At 50.4% G+C, this 20,180-nt stretch overlaps 1 protein-coding gene across 7 annotated transcripts in view; it reads left to right on the top strand.

The window, feature by feature from the left end:
- Positions 1–20,180, top strand: part of Ptpn5 (protein tyrosine phosphatase non-receptor type 5) — a 56,468-nt gene that overhangs the window by 26,847 nt on the left and 9,441 nt on the right. For 4 of the 7 annotated variants that reach the window (XM_013074660.3, XM_021263908.2, XM_087211555.1 and 1 more), the window contains 5 exons: positions 16,284–16,468; positions 17,005–17,112; positions 17,350–17,436; positions 17,829–18,070; positions 19,152–19,341. In XM_013074660.3, coding sequence (XP_012930114.3) covers positions 16,284–16,468; positions 17,005–17,112; positions 17,350–17,436; positions 17,829–18,070; positions 19,152–19,341 — 812 coding nt within the window. The other 3 variants (XM_021263910.2, XM_087211558.1, XM_087211556.1) reach the window with 3 other exon arrangements.

Here is a 20,180-nt window from a genome sequence, read left to right on the forward strand (position 1 = left end):
ACTGGGCTTATTCAAGGTTTTGCATATATAGGACGTTGCCCTTTTAGTAGGAACAGGGGACTTCTTGGGCTGGAGGCTCTGGGCCTCATTCTACACCTTAAATCCTGGTGCCTTGATGGGCTGGGGATTTAGCTCAGTGGTTTCGACGCCTGCTGCGCAAGCGCAAGGACCCAAGTTCGATCCCCGGTACCAAAAATAAAAACCCTGGTGCCTTGAAGGTTGCCCCTAGCCAAGCCCAAGGCCCACTGTTCTATCTGTATCATCATGATACAGGGCCACCAGATGGACCCTCCTCTGAGGCCAGGAATAAAGTCTAGGTCTCAGGGCTGGCGATTTAGCTCAGTGGTTTTGCCACCTGCTGTCCAAGCGCAAGAACCCGAGTTCAATCCCTGGTACCAAAAAAAAAAGTCTAGGTCTCAGCAGAGGCCACTGCAAAACCTGGGTGCCACTTTATAAAGTAAATGGGATAGAGGCCGGTATTGAGGAAGGGCTTGTTATCCTAATCATGCAGCAACTCTGTCCATCAAGAAGGATCGGGTCATGGCTTTCACAGCTGTTCCACCATACCACTTTTGAGTTCTTGCACCAGAGCCAATAGGGCCAATTGAAAAGGCAGCCTCAGACCTTTTCATCAACTCAAATTTACTGAGCATCCACTGCGTGCCCAATGCTTGCCAGGCACTGGTGACACAATGAAGAGCATGACAGATATGCTGCCTGCTCGCAAAGACTACAGGACACCATGGAAAGGTGCAGGGATAATGCAGACCTATCTTAATGAGCCACAGAAGGCTTCCAGAAGCAAGTGGCCAAGGATAAGTGGGTGCCAGTTCATGTCTGTAGGAACCTGCTGCTGAGCATTTAAGGAGCTGGTTGTCCCCACCAACGTAATGATCCTTGTCTCCCATCTGCTAAACCCTGATCTCACAGAGACCCCTCAACTGGTGTCTAGTACCGGTTCCAGCTGGCTTTGGAGCAGGCATAGGAGTCCCAGCTGAGCAAAGGTAGAGAAAACAGACCTGGATATAGTACAATGGCTGTGATGTCACTTGTGCTTATTGACATTCAACAGCCTAGATACTGTTACCTTTTCTTTCTTTGTTAAAGTGATGCTTGTTTATATTCAAGACTTTTCAAGCGTTTAGGGTTTCTTGTTGTGGCTGATGGTACAATGAGTTGTCTTTGACGAGTCTTCAGAATGGATAAAGAAAAACAAAGCATGATTGGATGTGCAAAGACTCTAATGGGGCAACATTCTGCAGTGCATTGTCTTGGGAAGTAACATTGCCAGGTAACCCCTGGTCAGCAGCGGTAGAGGTTGACAGTTCTCTGACACCAGGACAGATGTGGCGAAGGCTGGAGCTTATCCTTCCGGCCCTTGGGTGCTGTGGGGAGACATACAAACCTGGGTGCATACCCAGCTCTGCCACCGACCAGCAGCGTGATCTCTGGTAAATATCTGACTGCTTTGAGCTCCAAATTCTCCACTGAATTAAAGATGATAACGTGATAAGATCTTCACAGAGATTTTGTGAGGATTAATGAGCTGATGGTGCAAAGTGCCTATTACAGAGTGCTAGATAAATAGTAGCAAGTAATGATAGTCATGATCATTCTAAGATACGGAGAGTGAGCAGGAAAACCTCTGCATCTTTGCTCTGTTATTCCCAGGGCTCAGGCATCAATTCAAGGGCAATCAAGGCAGCGTGGTTTGTGGCTCTTCCATAACTCTGTACCCCAGGTCTGGGACCTCCCAGGGCCATCCACAGCCTCGGCCCAGAGGAGTGTTGTCTGCTTGCAGAGTCAGACAGGGAAGAGGGGCAATGTTGGTAGGGAAGACAGTCATTTGTTCATTTCCTTCACCAGGATAGAAACAGTTCTGATATTCTAGGGAGCTACGTGGAGGTGTGAGGACCTTATAAAGAGAGTCTTTGCAGGGGCCGGAGAGTTAGCTCAGTGGTTTCGTCGCCTGCTGCCCAAGCGCAAGGACCTGAGTTCAATCCCTGGCACCAAAAAAAATAAAATAAAAAAAGAGAGAGTCTTTGCAACTGAAAGAAAGAACCTATCCTGTCCAAGTCCCTTGTCTTCACAAAGGTGGGTCCCAAGACCCTTTCAGGCACCAGGATGCAGGTGAGCGCCCACCATGTTCCTAAGACATGCAGTGACAAATGCTCTCCTTCCACTTTGGCCTTGCCAAGTGACAAATTACCCCAGCTTGCAGAAGTTCTTTGCATCTTTCTTTAAAAAATATTTTTAAACATCCTTTCATTTCAATTCATATGTTCTTTTCAGATCTCAGCATCTGCTTTGGTAATCAGTTGCTGCCTAAAAATTTTTAAATGTAGTGGGTCCAAACAGCAACCATTTTATTTTCCCATGACCTACAGGGTTACATGGGGCTCGGCTGGGTGGTTCTTCTGTTCTGTGTGATAAGGGCTCAAGTTGTCCGCTTGACTGTGTTCACTTGGTGCTGGGCTGAGACAGTGTCCAAGGAAGCTTTTCTTGTATGTCTGGCACTCGGTGCTCTTCCACTTGACCTTTCTGTATGGCTTGCTTGGGCTTCCTCACAGCATGGTAGTCTCGAGGTCACTGGACTTCTTATATTGGCAGCTGATTTCCAGGGAGGTGGATTCCAAAAGGGACAAAAATAGAAGCTTCCAATGTTAAGGCCCAGGGTCTTAACAGTCAGTCACAGGGTCTGCCCAAACTTAAGAGGTGGGAAGTAAATGCCACTCCTTGATAAAAAGAGTCTGCAGATTCTGCAACCATCCTGAATCCCCCAGAGCATCCTCTTGATAAACTTTCACATTCTTTCCAATAGTCACCTCTTCCTCTCCTGAATTTTCCTCCCCTCAGCCTCCATCCCATGTCCCATTTTTCCCCAGCCTTGTGTTATTTAAGCTGCTCCCCCATTATTGCTTAAATCTTTGGCCCTTTGGCTCTTTTTCCTGTCTCCTCTCCCTGCCGCTGCAAAGAGCACATGTGTATTCATGCCCATCTCTAACAGTTATAGGGCTTGTACATGTTATGTCTGACACATTTAAAGTCAGAAGTCAAGCAAACAAGCTTGAAAACAAAATGCTTTCTGTCTTTCTACCTTGAGCAGTATAAGGAGTTTGGAAGCTAGGTTAAAACTATGACTTCTCAGAGTTCTGCATCAAAACGTGGTCTAGGGAAAGCCAATCTGGCTTTGTCTGGCCCAAGGAATGTAGATCTTTAAAAAGATTATCTCCTTGCCCATATTCCTGTTGAACACTGCTTAGCTTCAGACTATTTCTCCATCATAAACAAGATCATTTGGAATTGTCCTTCTGTCCTTCACCAGGCCCAAGCCTAGTGCTTCTCTCTGCCAACCTACACAGCCAACCCATTGGTCCTGGCATCCTGCAGCAAAACCAACGCCAAGCTGTTAGACTTGCGTCTCTCCAATGGAAGTCCAGCCTGATATGAAAGTCTGTATTGCCTAAGGAATCAATAAAACTCCTTTTATTAGTTTTATTTTGCTGCACAACAAATTACCCTAAAACAACATTTATTGTCTCACGCAGTTTCTAAGTCAGGAACCCAGGAAAGGTTTAGCCATGTGGTTCTGGCTCAGTTGTCTCACAACCTGTCAAGACGTTGACCATTGCTATAGTAATCTCAAGACTTGACCAGGGCTAAAACTCCATTTCTAAATCCACTCACTGGTTATTAGTACACTTAATTCCATGCAGCCTGTTGGCCAGAGGTCTCAGTTCCTCTGCAAGTAGCAGGCCCCTTCCTAGGCTCCCTGAGTGGGTCCCCTACAAGGCAGCTGGTTCCCCCAGAGTGAGTGATTAAAGAGAGCAGAAAAAAAGAGAAACCCCAGAATGGAACCCACAGTCTCTTCTAACCTAATTTTAGAAGTGATATTCCTTCCCTCTGCTGCATGTCATTGACCATGCAAACTAACCCTGGTACCGTGTGGGAGAGACTGCACAAGGATGAGAATACCAAAAAGTGGGGATCATTGAGGGCCACACTGGAGGCTGTCATATTGCCCAAGAGTTGAATCCTTGTAATCCAAAGAAATGTGTTCTTAGAATATGCCCATATGGAGATAGCCAGCAAAACATGGAATCTCCTCTCCCAGTAGAAAGAAAACAAAATAACTCAGAAGTCATAGGGGAAAAGTCCACCCAGTAAGAGAGAAATAAATCAGAAAATACATCAAAAGGAAACCAGTGCCTTTCGCAGTGTGGCAAGATTATAGATAATTTGAGTTTTCTTTATAGTCAGAGCATTATTTCCATATTTTTTTAAAGGCTACTTTAAAATACTGATTAATTCTTGCCAAGCAAAAGTGGCAGCTGGTGGGAGACAAGACCCTCTGGGTAAGTCGCCTCCCTTGGAGTTCCTTAGCTGGCAGGCCCAGAGTCTGGGATACACCCAACCCCAGAGATCTTAATGGGTGCTGTTTACTGGGAGGGGGGTGCATAGAGATAGCCACTGAGGCATGGAGCCCCCTCTTCTAGTAGAAAGCAAATAAAATGACTTAGAAGTCATGTAGGTAAACCAGGTCGGGAGAGGAGACTCAGGGTCTCCTGGATAGTTGGCTCTGCTGGAACTTTACTCATGAGTCTTTCCCCCTTGGGGGTCAAGGGTGCTGTCTCCAAGAGGTCGGAGCCCTTTTCCAGCTCATCCAGTTCCAGGGTGAAGACAGGATGAAGGGCTATCAACTTCTCTCCATTCTTTTCCTTTTGGACATTGGCCCAGCCTCAAACTCGGTGGTTTTGTTGCTGGTATCCTTGGGGGAGAATCAGGGTACTACTGAGAGTTTTGAGAGTGTTGTCATTGTCATACTTCTTGGTTCATGCCTTGGTGCATTTGCAGGGGTCCACACAAGGCCCCTTTCTTGTTTCCCTCACTTATTTATTTCCTTTCATCTCCCACTGCTGTGCCCCTCCCTCTATCACTTGTTTCATGTGCATTCTGCCCTTGCAGAATGGGTAGTAATGTTTTCTGTCCTGTGTACAGATGATCCCTGACTTGGCAATGGTTGAACTTAAATTTTTTTAACTTTAAGATGATGTAAAAGCAATACATGTTCAATAGAAAACTGAACTTCAGGCTTTAAATTTTGATCTTGTCCTGTGCTGGCAGTATGCAGTATAATACTCTTAACATGAGCAGGGCAGCAGCAGTGAGCCATGGCTCCCAGTCAGCTAGAGAGTAAACCACTGGGACTGCAGCAAATTGTGTTGCGGAGCTTGATGTTCCGCAGGTTGTGTACTAAATACATTTCCACTTAGGACATCTCAGCTTACAGTGGTTTTATCCAGCAGTAACTCTGTCTGAAGCAGAGGAGTGTTTGTCTGTATTGTGTTAGCTCCCGATTTGGTCACTCACTACTGAGTGCTCCTAAGCTCTTCTCAAGTGCCCTACGTAAGGTGTGATCACAATATATGGTGAAGTTTAAAACTTTTTAAATTTGTTACAGTAAAAGACACATTGCCCTTAATCCCCTTCAACATATTCCCCTTGCTTTGAACACACTAATCCCATGGTTCTTGCCACTTTCTGGAGCTGTTCTGGAAGTCCTCTTTCACATCTTTACAACATGTGCCTTAAAATACAATGAATGCTGCAGCCAGGTACCATACAGCAGAAAGACAAGCTCATAAAAACACTATGCTGTGTCCTCATCCACCTCAGTCACTGGTCTGGCACTGTACAACTCCTGGCTCTTCCCTATAGTTAAAATGACCATGGGGCCAGGGACTTAGCCCAGTGGTTCTGACGCCTGCCTCGCAAGCACAAGGTCCTGAGTTCAATCCCTGGTACCAAAAAAAAAAAAAAAATGACCATGAAAGGTGAACATTTTGAATCAATTCGGGACACCAAGACAGCCATGATAGTACAACTAAAGACACTCATGAAAGAAGACTCCCAGAACTGCTTCAGAAAGTGTGAAGAACAATGGCGTGATTGTACTCAAAATGAGAGGAAGTATTTTGAGGGGGGAATAGAAATATATCTTCACTATAATAAATGTTTTAAATTTAAACAGTCACCATATAGTTTATCATGCCTTGTACTTTGCTCCTAAGGGCTGCAAGTTCTCCTTGATATGTCTCTGAACTCTTGGCCTGCCAGTACCCCTAGCAGTGGTGCCTCTGCCTCCTACTCTTCCATCAATAGTGTTGGCTTACTGCCTGAGGGACTGTGAAAATTCCCTTGGCATTTGCACCCTGGAGCTGAATCACAGGTTTCTGATCTGTTCCAGCAGAGGACCTGGAAGAAGCTGGGACAGAAGGAACCTGAAAAAAGAAAAAAGAAAATCTGGAGGAGGGGGAGGATGTGGGTAGAGATCAGCAGAGGGCCAGAGCATGCTGGTCCTTTCTTACAGGCCTTGGCAAGGATTTTGGTCTTTATCCTACGATCAGAGGGAAGCCATTGAATGGAACTAAAGCAGGGGGTTAGATTTTTTTTCTTTAAAGCAGCAGTAGGTTTTCAGAGCTGGAAGGACTTTTAAAGACCCACTCTTTGAATTTGCTGAAGGGCTGGGAGCTTATAGAGGCAAGAAGATGCTCAGGGTCACACAGCCTTACAGAGCATCATTCTTGGGCCTCTTGACGTGTTCAAGTCCTTTGTGAGTTTTTTGGGATGAACTCTATGGAGGCAGCTCCTGGAGGCTTGGAATTTGTCAGTATCACTGTCCCTGGGGGGAGTCGTGGGCTCCTCTTGCTCTTCTCTTGTCACCTAGGTGTTCCTAGACCTCTAAGGGGATGTAAGAGGACTCATCAAAGAATCCCAGGCTAGAATCCAGCCTCCCACTGCCATGGAGGCTTAGGCCTCAGACCTTCCAGATACCCACAGGCAGCCTGTTAACCATCCTGCTCTCCTTAGTACTGGGAGAAAGCCGAGCCAGAGGGCCAAAGGCAAGCCAGTCTTGGTTTGGCCTCTTACTCCCTGGGTGTCAGTTTCCTTGTCTGGGAAGCGCAGGAGTGGTCCAGGACGCTCTCTCAGGCTCTCTCACCCATCTGGGCTCAAGTCCCAGACGCTGAGGGTCTCCAGGACCATTTTCCCAGGGCCTCCGCTGTCAGTTCTTTTTGTTCTCAGTATGGGCAGCCGGGGTGTGGGCGGTGCACCCTCGAGATCTCATTGACCCTTTTCACCTTCATACTTCTAGGCCTCCACTCCAAGGAAAGGCAAAGAACCAAGCCTTTGTTTGCAGCAACAAAGCTGTTTGCAATTTCTGATAGAACTGTTCTGTTATATCCCATCCAAAGAGTACTTGAGTTGCATTTTGTTTTGAAAGCTTGTTAGCATTCTGGATTTAATTAACTGGCGGGGACAAAGCTGTCCTGCTTTCCCTACCCCTAGTCCATGCCCACTCTATCCAGTGACCCCAGTTTCCAGCCAGCAGCCTCAAAGCACCTGCCCACGTCCAGGTGGGGCTTCCATCATCTTCCCAGGGGCTCGCCTGGCAGATGAAAGGGTGGTCCTCTCTGCTGCCTCTCCCTCACACTCTTCCCTCCCCACTCCCCCTCATCTTTGATGGCTTTGGCTGCCCTTGATTGAGCAGTCAACTGTGCCAGCACATTTTACCTCATATCTCCGACATCCTCTGAGATAAGTTTCAATCCGTCCACTTTCCAGGGGAGGACTGAAGTTTACAGAGATTGTCACTTACCTGAGGTCATGCAGGTAGCAAGTAGCAACACTGGGCCTCAAACCTCAGTCTGTAGGAGTCCAAAAGCTTTGGCTGCAAGCCACTGGAAGAAGCTACCTGTCTGGAAACAGATCTAGCTGTTAGGATAGCAAGAGCTATGGTATAGACTTATAGGGTCTGGCCCTAGGGTTAGTTGGAGTTACTTGGAGACTGCCTACCTTGAGCTCCCAGGCACAGTCCCATTCATGTCTGTCAGTGTGTCCACTTCCATAGCTCTGTGGTGTCTGCGGACAGTCGTCAGCCCCGACTCCAGCTAAGCCAGACACCCTTGGTTCCCAGACCTCTTCCCGTCAGCTTGGTCTCAGTCCTACTATTCTGTGCTTCCCTCTCCAGAAAAGCCCCACACAGGAAGACACCTGTCCCCATGGCCCCTTCCCTTCCTGTTCTGGGAAGCCTGAAGCACAGTCAGGCAGAGTCAGGCTGACTCCCCTCAGGAGAGAGGAGGGGACAGGCACATGCAGGCCCAGTGTGGGGCAGGGGCCACCAAGTCTGCTTAGGACAGATCCTGGAGCCAGCCTTCCTGGCCCACGACCTGGCTCTTCTGTTCTTGAGCTCTCATGGCCTTGGGCAAGTCACTTCCTCTCACACTTCTGCTCTCTCTGTAAAAGGACTGTCCTGTTACCTGTGTCATGTGCTTGTTACAAGGGTTGAGTGACTCCGTACTTGCAGAGCAGTCACGGAAGTCTCCTCTCCCCACCAGGAAGCCTGGGGCAGCCAGATTTCTTACAAGAAACCAGCAAAGGCTGCAAACACTCTTTAACCCAGGCTCACAGTCCTGAAACACCATTTCTGCCACTTTCTCCTCTTCAGAGGGAGGGGGACACCCACTCCACCTACTGATGGGAAGAATGTTGTGGAATTTACACATTTTAAGACCACCGCAGGAATTGAGTTGCAGAGAGATCGAACACCTTGCCCAGCTCATGTGGTTGGTAAGTGGCGATCACCCACTCTCAAGTGCAGAACTCCTGGGCCAGAATCTGTTCCCTTTTGTCCTGCTGTCCTGCCCAGGCGGGCCATGCAGAGAGGAATAAGATGGCTCTTCCCTCAGCCGGTTTCTCATCCCACATCTTACTTGTCTCTGCCACAGGCCCTTCTGTGATCTCTTGGTCGGGTGGTCAGCAGGACTGATGGGCTGGTGGGGTTGTAAGGAGCCAGGAAAAAGCCCCAGAAGCTCAGCTCTGCCATCCTTTTATCTTTGTTGGGAGGAGCTGGACATTTTGTTCACTGGAGTCCTGTTGGTCAGTGCTGGGTTACAGACACAAAAACATCTCGTGGGCAGGAGGAGGGTTTATTGAAGGGCCAGGCATAGCAGATGCTCAGTAAATGTTGGTCCAGTGAAAGCATAGTTTGGAGGACTCCATCCTCACACTACCACATACCCTCCAAGCCCTAGTTTGGCTACTGCACACCCCCCAAAACGAGGAGAAAATTGAGCGTCACCCTTCCAGCCTCTCCCAGTGAGAACAGCCTGCAGTCAGGCCCAGCAAGGCCAAGCTGCCCCTCTCAGAGCCCAAGGCAGTGCTGACTGTGATACCATGGTGGCAGAAACAGCCAACTGGGCCTCTTCCTTTTAGACCCACTGGCACCTTTTTTTTTTTTTTGGTACCGGGCATCAAACTCAGGACCTTGCACTTGCAAGGCAGGCACTTCTTGATTCTGCATTCAGGCTCTACCCAAGCAAAACTTCTAAGCAAGCCTAGAAGGTATCTTTGCCCTGCCTTATCCCCGTTGTGGGTTTCCATGTGGAATAAGAGAACGATCATTAAATATGGAAGCCCATTGACCTGCATTCAAAAATTCCAATTTGATCACTTCTTGGTTCTGTGATCCTGGGCAAAGTCACTTAATTTCTCTGTGCCTTTATGTGACTCCACAAGATGTGTAGTAAGATGTGGAAAGTAACATCGACCACAGCATGGCTGTGAGTGTTAAACAGCATCAGGCCTGTGATGTGCCCGCCTGGGTGACCTTCCACAGGTGGGGCCTTACCCCATCCCTGACACACTGCTTTGTGTCCTCACAGGGAGATGGAATCAGTGGCCCTTCAGACGAGGACACAGTGTTTAATGGTGCCATTTTGGACACAGTGACAGGCCGTGGAGCAAACAGTGTCACCTGGGTGGATTAGAGGTGTGGTGTTAGAGACGTCTCGGAGATGACGTGGTACTGTAGGCAGAAGCCTGGACCTGGCTCAGGGAGGCAGTCTCACCTAGTGTGTTGGCTACAGGAGTGAGCTCTAGACACAGGCTGCCTGGTTCTAGGCCTAGCTTCTACCCACTTATTAGCAGCCCTTGAGCAAGGACCTCCCTGTGCCTCAGTTTCCTCATCTGTAAAGGATGGAGGTGGGTAAGGGCACACCTGCCTTTCCTGGATAGTTATGAGGATTGAAATTGTCCGTGTATAAAGCACTAGGAGCCAAACCTAGCATGTGATTATTGCTCAAATAAGTCAGCTGATGGTGCTTGTGGATGCCCAAGCTCCACCACTGGGCAGCTGTCAGCCTTGGACAAGCCATGTTCCCTCTCTGGACCTCAATTTCTCCACCTGAGAAATTAGCAGGCTGGCCCAGATGTCCCTCAGAACACGTCAGGGTGTGACAGTCGGTGATTCTGGAAGCCCAGGGAAGGACTGATGTTCTCAGGCAGGACTTCTGTCACTGTGTAGGCTTGGCTGAGGTCACTCCTGGCCATACTGGAAAAGCTGAATGGAACAGAGCCTCCCTCCTCTGTAAACAGGAACAGGCTGAGCCAGCCTGCTGCTCCAGTTCCGGTGCCTCTGCCTGAGAGCTCAAAGGATGAGTCACTGACAGCAGCCGAGGCTTGAGCTCCAGCGGCACCAGCCCTGGGGCAGAGTACCTGCAGAGTTGAGCGGTGGGATTTGGCAGCAGGGATCAGAGTGACATCTGAAGGCCCCACATGCTGCAGGAGACATCCGAAGGCCATTTGCCTGCCTGCCTGACCCAGGATGCCTGGAACTTGAGGATATGGAGCCCTTGCCTTGCAGCTCTTTCCTTCCCTCCACACCCCTGAGCCCGTGAGGATCCAGCAGCCGGATATCAGGCACTTGAGCTGCAGGCACCACCGCTCCCAAGCACCCTGTTAGGGCTCAAGGTTCTGGTGGAAACGGTCTCCCTCCCTCATCGCCATCCCCCTTGCCTTTGCTTCAGGTGACCCTTTGTGGTACGGCAAAAGGGAGCCGTTGCTTGGTGTCAGCAAGCCCTGGCTCCAATCTCAGGTATGCACTTACTTGGACAAGGCACTTAACCTCTCTAAACCTTGATTTCCTCACCCAGAAAATCCCCTTCACCCTGTGCAAGAGGCGAGCCCATGAGGAGCCCAATATTAAATCACTTGTCAGCAAGCTGCCTGAGTCAGGGTTTCATGCATGGCAAAGCAGCTGCCTCACTGTAAGCTATTGAAAAGGCAGCTGTTGACATGAGCAGCCGCCCCTCGCTGACAGAACGGGGCTGATGATGATAATGTCTACCTCACAGGGCTGCCGAGGGAAGCAAATGCAACTGCAAGCGCAGAACACTTTGGGAACTGCACGGAGCCAACCCAAAAGATTGTGAGCAAAAGAGGGCAGGGCAGGCCAGGGATGTAGCTCAGTGGTTCTGCCGCCTGCCCCACAAGCGCAAGGTCCTCAGTTCAATCCCCGGCACCAAAAAAGAAAAAAAGAGGGCAGGGCAAAGAGAAGAGCTGGCAGCATCTGTGGGAGCAGGACAGAGGTGCCAAGGACAAATGGGCCCAGGACCCCAGTGGTCAGAGCTAGTGAAGCTGTTCTGTTCACTGCTGAATCACAGAGCCTAGCCCAGTGCACAGCGAAGGAGACACGCAGTCAACACTGAAGGCCATGAAAATCAACCTCAGTCTTCCCAATACCTAGCACATGTCTGGTGCTCAATGAACGTGTGTTGGACTCGTGCAGAAACAAGTCAGAGGGAGGATTCCTAGCCCAGTTCTCCACTGCCGCAGCTTCCACTTTCTTACCACAGACCTCCCACTGCCCACCCATGAGATTAGAGGTTCTTGAGTTCTGTGAATTCCCCCAAATTATATAATGCATGTTTGAAAATGTACCTTCCTGGATAAAAAGATGTCTGATTTCTGCCCAGGTGAACTAAACCCTGCTCTGAAAGATGTACATCTCCCAGCTAGGCATGGTGGCACACTCCTATAACCTCAGTACTCCAGGAGGCTGGTGCAGGAGGATCACAAGTTCAAGCCCAGCTTAGACAACTTACCGGCTTAGCAAGACCCAGTCTCCAGCACAGCAGGAAAAAAAAAGCCTATCAGGCTGGGGATTTAGCTCAGTGGAGCCTGCAAGGTCCTGAGTTTGATCCCTGGTACCAGAGGAAAAAAAAAAAAAGACATCAGATGCCCAGATAATACCCATCAGTAGTCAGGTGCCTACTGACTTTGTTAAAAAAATTAAAAATCCTCATTTGTCTCTGCATACAGGGACCCATGAGCCTGCAGTTTCTCTCCTTCCTTAGTGGACAAGGCAGTTAAGCTGCATCTTCCATGTGCTAAGCGATGGTCGTGCATTCTCAGGGGGATTTGCCTTCTGAGCCGCTGTTCTGCTGGGTGGGTCTCAGAGCTGTCTGTCTCTCATATCGCATCACATGCATTTAGAGCTGGCAGGTGAGGGAGGGGAGAACTGGGAACGCTAACTAGGTTCAAAATATCTGAACTCAGAACTTCTTTTAATTTTTATTTTTATTGGTACAGATTTGCAGTACATAATGTTTACATTTACTGTGGGGCGTTGATTCATGTACATAGCACATCATTATTCTTTTTTCATCCCCTTCCCTGCCCCTTCCCCTCCACTTCCCATCTCTTGGTCCAATTCCCATTTGCAAAAGAACTATCAAAATTTTGATCTCTTGGGCCAGGGATTTAGCTCAGTGGTTTTGCCACCTGCTGCGCAAGCACAAGGACTGGAGTTCAATCCCCGGTACCAAAAAAAAATTGTTTTTGTTTTTTTTTTTTTTTTTGGTTTTTTGAGACAGGGTTTCACTATGTAGCCCAGGCTGGCCTCGAACTCAAAGCGATTCTCCTTACTCAGCCTCCCAAGTGCTGGGATCAAGGTGTGTGCCACCACGCCCAGCTCTGATCTCTTTTAAAATACATTTTCTCACTATAAAAATATGTCTATATATTTATTGGAGGAAATGTAAGATATGTAAATAGTCACCCCTAATCTCATCCTTTCCCCAGAGTTCTTGTGAACACCTGGTTCCTATTCACATTTTTGTGTGCAGCATTTATTAAGCACTTCCTGAGTACCAGCCATTCATGGTGCTGTACACTGTACATTTCAGGCTCATTGGTAACCTCTCATCTTACATCAGGGATTCTCCATCTTTCTATAGCCATGTGTATACTTCCTTAATTTTCAGGGCCAGTGAGATCAGGCCGTTTTATAACCTTGTCTTTCACACTCCATACTTTCAAAATTCTTTTCTTGTTGTTAAATATTCATCAACATAGTCATTTATAACGGATGCATGATATTTTATTGCAGGCAAGTTTCATGCTCCTCAGACTGAGGTGCATGTATCCCTGAGGGCAAAGCCACAGGATAAATGTCACATATCTTCCTGAAGCATAAATTTGATTCGAAGCTTTGGGAGGGGAAAAAACATTTTAATATCAAAATGAGTGCAGATACACTGCAGTGTGGGATACAGAATTAATTTTAAAACAAAGCAGCAAAGCCCGAAATTGTGTGAGCTTGCTGTTATTCCCCACGGGGTTTCATTCCTTCCCCTCTGAGGCTGGCAGAAAATCTAAACACTGAATTGTAGTTCAAGCAACTCTTTTTATAGATAAGGAAACAGACCCAGGGAAAAGAAAGGATTGTGCCTTTTTTTGATACCAGGGATGGAACTCAGGTCCTTGAGCTTGTGAGGCAGGTGTGGCACCACTGAGCTAAATCCCCAGCCCAGGATTGCACCTTTTGATCTCTTTTTAAATATAGTTTTCTCACTATAAATATGTGTGTTTACATGTTTATTAGAAGAAGTTTAGGATATGTAAGTAAAATCACTCGTAATTTCATCTCTCCCCCGACAAATGCCTTATATCCCATTCATTGTGTACAGCATGTATTAAGTACTTCCTGTGTGCCATGCATGTGCGTGTAGCAGAGCTGGGACACAGAAGCCAGGTGATCCTAGGCCTGTGCTCTTCCACACAGCCATACTGGGCATCACCTTCCTTGTGTGGGTGGGGACCTTACCTTTGAGAAATCACCCTCTGCTTATCAGTGGTAGGAACTCTTGCCTTTCCACATGGTCCATCTTCTAATGGCAGCTTTTCCTTCTCGCCTCATCTTCAGGTTCTGAGCTGATTGCTCATGTGGGGCACAGCATCTGTGTCCTCCGTGGGTGGATGCCTCCTCCCACTCTCAGATTCCACCAGCTCTTAGATGTACCACTTCATGCACTGGATTGTAAACCTGTGTTTACTGATTTGTCTCACTCATGAGACTAGGAAAGAATTACATGTTATCATTATAATCTGCCACTTACTGTGTTCTTACTCTATGTCAGGGACCGTGCCATGTGTTTTATCAGTAGAATTCAGAGACTTCATAACACTTTTCAAAGTTACACATATATATATATATATATATTTTTTTTTTTTTTTTTTTTGTACCGGGGGTCGAACTTGGGTCCTTCCGCTTGCACAGCAGGTGGTGAAACCACTGAGCTAAATCCCCGCCCTCAAAGTTATATTGTTATCCCCCTTTAACAGTAAAAGATACCTCTTGCCCATCAGCACACACTCACTTAGTAAATACTTATTGTAGACTTGTCAAGACTTACGCTGTTGGCAGTCATGGTGAGCAAAACTGATACTACCACTCCAGCCTCCATAGGACTCCCAAGCAAGTAGAGATGATATTCTGCAGGTCATTTTGCAAATCGTAACAAGCATAATGTAGCCTGGAGTCCATTCACCTGCCTCAGACTGAAGTGACCTTGGGCAGGTTTCTTAATGGCTCTGCACCTCCTCTTCCTCTTTTGTAAAATGGGGATAATCCTAGTTCTGGCTTCACAGGAGTACTGTGGAAAGTAACCCCATGAGCAAGTGCAGAGCACTCAGAGGCCTGCTCACTCTAGGGTGGATTCTGGCTGGTGGGAGGGAGTGGCACAGGGTGCTAGTACGTGGTAGGACAGGACCTACTTCCGGTGAAATTGGTTGAGAGCTACACCATGAATAGGGGTTACTTTGGCAAAGTATATGGAAGGTGGCAGAGGGGAGCAGGGTGTTGGAGGGCTGTTCCAACCAGAGCACAGTGGTGGGCTCACCTATGGGACCCCCAAAGTGTGGCTGGAACACAGCAGGTGGGGAGCCATCCAGGGTTGGCAGCTGGGAAGGAAGAGCCCATGATGCTAATATCTGGGTGTCTCCAGCTCCCAGGGTTTTTGCACACTGTGGCTTAGGCCATGGGAAAGGCCTGCTGAGTGCGTGAGGAAGCATGTGCACCAGTGCACCTGTGCTGGCCTCCTGTGTTTGCTGCCCACCGTCCCATTTGCACCCTGAAGTGTGGACAGCTACATCCCAGCTGTCAAGCTGTACACATCCATTTTGTTGGCCCTTCACTTCTTAATGATCACCTAAAACCTGAATTTGCCCGGGGACTTCCCACACCTGGGACTGGCCCGGTAAATGCCACTGGAATCCCGTATAGCCGAAGGCTCAGATCTGAGCCAGTGGTGTTCAGAAGTGTTAGGAGTGGAACTCTGTCGAAATAAGCTAGCAGAAACCCAGCCCGGGAGACGAGCATTGCAGAGCTTCCACACTGGGGGCACAGGCAGAGGGACTCAGTGCACTTGTGACAGCCCCTGAGCACTTGAGAAAACATGTGAGCTCTGTGAAGCACAGTGAGAAAACCAGGGGTTGAGCCCGACCCCCATTTTGAAGGGGAGAAACCGAGGCTCAGAGAGGGAGTGACTGCTGAGGTCACACAGGCTAAGGACAACCAGAACTGGACCCCAGAGATTGGGTATCAATTCTGCTATACCAAGATTGTCCCCACTCCCTTCCAGTGTGAGGGTCTTGAGGTGTTGGACGGCACATGGCTGCAATCTGCTCCAGACTGCAGCTTCTACCCTCAGTCAGGGTACAGATCACGAAAAAAAATGCAGAGGCCAGACGTGGGTGGGTTGTTCGGGGTCACGGCCTTGTTATGCCATGTCTTTTTCTTCCCTCTCCCCTTCTCTGTTAATTGAGTTTGAGGTGGTTGTTTTTTGTTTCCTTAAGAAATGGAAAAGAATGAACTGCGTAAATACAACGATATTAACTCTGAAAAACCTCCTGCCATTTTAACTCTGTTACTGGAGAAATAAAAGAGAAATAATTTGTCCACCCACACTCAGCTCTTTCTGACGAAGGTAGGTGAATATTGCTTTGCTAATCGAGGGTGACTGCTGGAAGTGGAGCCACACTGACTGATCCCAAATTGAGAGGAAGCCACAGCAACCCCAGAAGGAGCCATCCGCTGTGGGTCAGCAGAGCCCCGTGCATGAGCAGGGCCTGGGGTCACGGGCCGCGTGTCCCACCTTCCGCAGGTCTTCCCCAGCCGATAGTGATGGAGGCGCTGGACAAGGCCAAAGGGCACCCTGACACACAGAGAGAGATGCCACCGCCCTCTCCACCCTCAGAGCCTGCTCAGAAACCGCCACCTCAAGGCGCTGGGAGCCACTCCCTCACTGTCAGGAGCAGCCTGTGCCTGTTCGCTGCCTCACAGTTCCTGGTAAGAATGTCGCAGGCCTCATAAGGGCCTGGAGAGAGGGTGGGTTGAAGGTCAGCCTTCCACTTCCTCCCCAAGATGGCTGCTTGGGCAGGCAGAGGCATGAGGAGCCTTCTTGTCCTCAGTGACTCCAAGTCCTCGAGACTGGTGTAAGAGGAGGGTTGGAATTCTGAGCTAGTCTCGATAGCAAAGACCCTGTCTTCCTGTCTTCCCTAACCCAAGAATCAGGGACAGAGGGTCCCCAACCCTTGACTCACAGATCCTGTGGACTTCCTGTCTGTGGGGGCTGTTCTGGTAGACTTCCCTTTGCATGTGTGTTCCTGTGATGCCCCTTCTGGAAGGGCTTTGTTGTGGCTACCGTTAGTCAGCTTTTCTCCAAGGAGAGTCCTGGGGCCTCCTCTGGGTACATGGCAGCTGGGTCCTCCCCTTAGCTGCCCAATCTGGACCCCCGAGAGGCTCCCAGGTTGAGGCTGAAGGTGAATATATGGGGGCGGGGAGCCCGGGCTCTGAACTCAGCCCACTCCCCCTGACTGCCCCAGCTTGCCTGCGTGGTGCTCTGGTTCAGCGGCTATGGCCACATCTGGTTGCAGAATGCCACAGACCTCCTCTGCACCTCGCTCACACTCCTGACACAGCTGGGACCCACGGTGAGTAGGCTCTGGGGAACCCCAGGGTTGGGACCACTTGGGGGCCTCCAGTCCCACTCACCCCAACCCTAGGATGGGCTTCTCTGAGCCCAGGACGCTTCCAAACCCCCGCCGTTCTTCTGCCTGCTGCCCACCCCAGACCTGAAATGCAGCTTTTGGAGCCTCTGTTTTGTTGCCCTTAAAATAGAAGAGAACTCAGCCCCCATACTCCCTGACCCATTGTCTGATGTCCTCCAGGCTTCGCTGGGCACCAGAACCTGGGGCATCCCCAGTCTGCTGCTGGTCTCTCTGTCTGTGGGCCTGGTCCTGGTCACCACCACCTTGGTAAGCATCCTCCTGACCCAGCCTTGGTATTTTCCTCCTCTGCCCCTGAGGTCCCGCTTCCCGCCTGCGTCTGTCTGACCCACAAGCTAGACAGCCTGGGTTCTGGGTAGGACAAAGACAAGTATCTGTCTCCTTCCACCGGTGTGCCCAGCCTGGGGTGACACACTCCTGCTTTCTAAAGATTGGTTTGCAGTGAAGCAGAGAGAAGCCCCACCCCCACCTCGAAAGCCTGGGGGTTGGGGGAGGGGTGTGGCTAGCGGGAGAGTGGGGGCTGAGCTCCCACCTAGGTGAGCGGTGGTGGCTCGGCTCGTAGGCAGCCCCCGGGACTCAGAGGATCAGAGGGCTCGAAGCTGTAGAATCCACGGTTCCCAAATCCCTGTGCTCCCGACCAGCTGTGGCACGTCCTGAAGCCCCCCCCAGAGGCACCCAGCCTGCTGCCCCCAGAGGACAGGCGCCAGTCGGTGAGCCGCCAGCCCTCCTTCACCTACTCGGAGTGGATGGAGGACAAGGTGGAGGATGACTTCCTGGACCTGGACCCTGTGCCCGAGACGCCTGTGTTTGACTGCGTGATGGACATCAAGCCTGAGGCTGACCCCACCTCGCTGACCGTCAAGTCCATGGGTCTGCAGGAGAGGTGGGAGGGGTGGGGGAGGGGGGGGTGATGGGCCCTTGGGCTCTGTCTGACTCCCAGGGCCCCGGACAGAGCTAGCCTCGTGCCTTAGCCAGTGTAGACACATGCTCTTTGGTGATTGGTGAAGACCAAAGTGGCCCAAGGGGAACGCCAACAGACCCCGTTACGGCACACTCAGAGACAGGTGCCGCCACTCTCTTGGACTCTGGGAAGTGTGGGTAGGTTTCCTTACTGCAGGATCTTCTCGGGGCCTTAGCATCCCTGTGTTCATTGTAAATCAGCAAGGGGATAGCATGTGGCGTGTCCCAAGGTCATTGGGCCACAGGACCCTACTTTTCTAGGGTGTGTCATGTTCTACAGAGCATACTTGGGGAGGTGTGGACAGCCCTCTTCTGAGAGCCTAACTGGGTAATGCAGATCGTACCAGGCTGAGTTAGCTACATGATGGTATAGAAAGAGCACTGGATGAGAAGTCAGCTCTCCCGCCCTCTTTCTCAGAGAGCCTGGGCAACTCTTGCCCCCTCATGGGAACTCAAGCTTCCCTACCTGCATAATGAGGGCCCTTCCTAGTCTGTGATTTTAGACGCTGCAGATAGTAGTTTGTCCAGTGTAGATGTCCTCGCTGCTGCCATGTTGCCCCTGGGACCCCTCCTTCCCTGGAGTAGGGTGGCCCCACCTCTGCTGGATGAGATGTCCTTGACTGTGGCAGCCTCCCCCAGGCCTGCGGGCCAGAACTGTGTGTGGAGGTCTGGAGCTATCCTGTCCCCTCGGCTAGAGCCCTGCTTCTCTGCCCTGGGCCTGTGTCTCCTCTGGGCTGCCTGGAGTCCAGGGGAACGGCCCCCAGCAATGGCTCAGGAGAGGCGAGGGAGCTGCGTTGGGCTTGCTTTGACCTGGAGCCCTAAATCCCCGCCTTGGGACGCCTGTGCCTCAGGGCTGAGACTGCTCCTGATGGCAGGGTCCTGTCACACTCCTCCTCCTCCCCCCCAGCATACCGTCTTGCCCTGCCTCCTGCGTCCACTCCCTAAGTCCCCAGGGGAAGCCTCTCCCTGCCAGAGCCTCACTTCTTCTCCCCTGGCCCTTCCAGGCGGGGCTCCAATGTCTCCCTGACCCTTGACATGTGCACCCCGGGCTGCAATGAGGAGGGCTTTGGCTACCTCGTGTCACCTCGCGAGGAGCTGGCCCACGAGTACCTGCTCAGCGCCTCCCGCGTCCTTCGAGCTGAGGAACTGCACGAAAAGGCCCTGGACCCCTTCCTGCTGCAGGCCGAGTTCTTTGTGAGTCCCTTTGAGGCAGCCACCCCACCCTGGGCAGACCTTTCTGCACAGGCCACTCAGCCATGCAGCCAGGCGATGGGGTACAGTGCCCAGACTTGGCATCGGGAGCAGACTGGCATCACCTCAGTATCAGCTCTCTCACCATCTTGGGCAAGCTGCTTTCCCTCTGAGCCTTGCTTTCCTCATCTGGAAAATGGGATGAAAATGATAGGGCTAGGGCCAGGGATTTAGCTCAGTGGGTTCGACGCCTGCTGAGCAAGTGCAAGGACCTGAGTTCGATCCCTGCTATAAAAAAGAAAAGAAAAGAAAACGATAGGGCTGCTGTAAGGATGAGGGACTGATGAGGTGCGATCAGTGTGCAGTGCCGTGGCCAGGGCCAGGGCCAGGTTGTGCTGAATGTCCCAGAAGCCTTCTCTTCCCACTCTGTCCCCACCCTCCTCTGCCCAGCGTCAGCAAGCATCGCTTCTCTTCTTGGCACCTCTCCAGCGACCTTCCTCCTGCCACCCCTGATCTAGTTTAGCTCCTAATCTCCTCCTGCAGCCTCTGCATTGGCCTCCAAAGGGCCCAGTACATGACAGCTAGGACATAGATCAGTCAGTGTCCCCTTTGTTGTCACAAAAGCATAGGTTTGGATTGAGATTCATCAGTATGTGGCGAGAGCAAGCTTTCTGATATCCGGTCTCAGAGTCAGACAGACTTCCCGACACATCGAGGGCCTTGCCCCTCCGGGCACCCCCATCCTTCTCTCTTGCCAGGAAGCCTCAGGAGGAGGAGGAAGAGGAGGAAGGAAAGGGCTGCAGCTCGAAAACCCACTTCCTCGGTCAGACTCACCAGCCAGG

Source organism: Heterocephalus glaber, unplaced genomic scaffold (genome assembly GCF_053883595.1).
Source record: "Heterocephalus glaber isolate CG9 unplaced genomic scaffold, H.glaber_assembly_v1.0 deba00001428, whole genome shotgun sequence".
NCBI lineage: Eukaryota > Metazoa > Chordata > Mammalia > Rodentia > Bathyergidae > Heterocephalus > Heterocephalus glaber.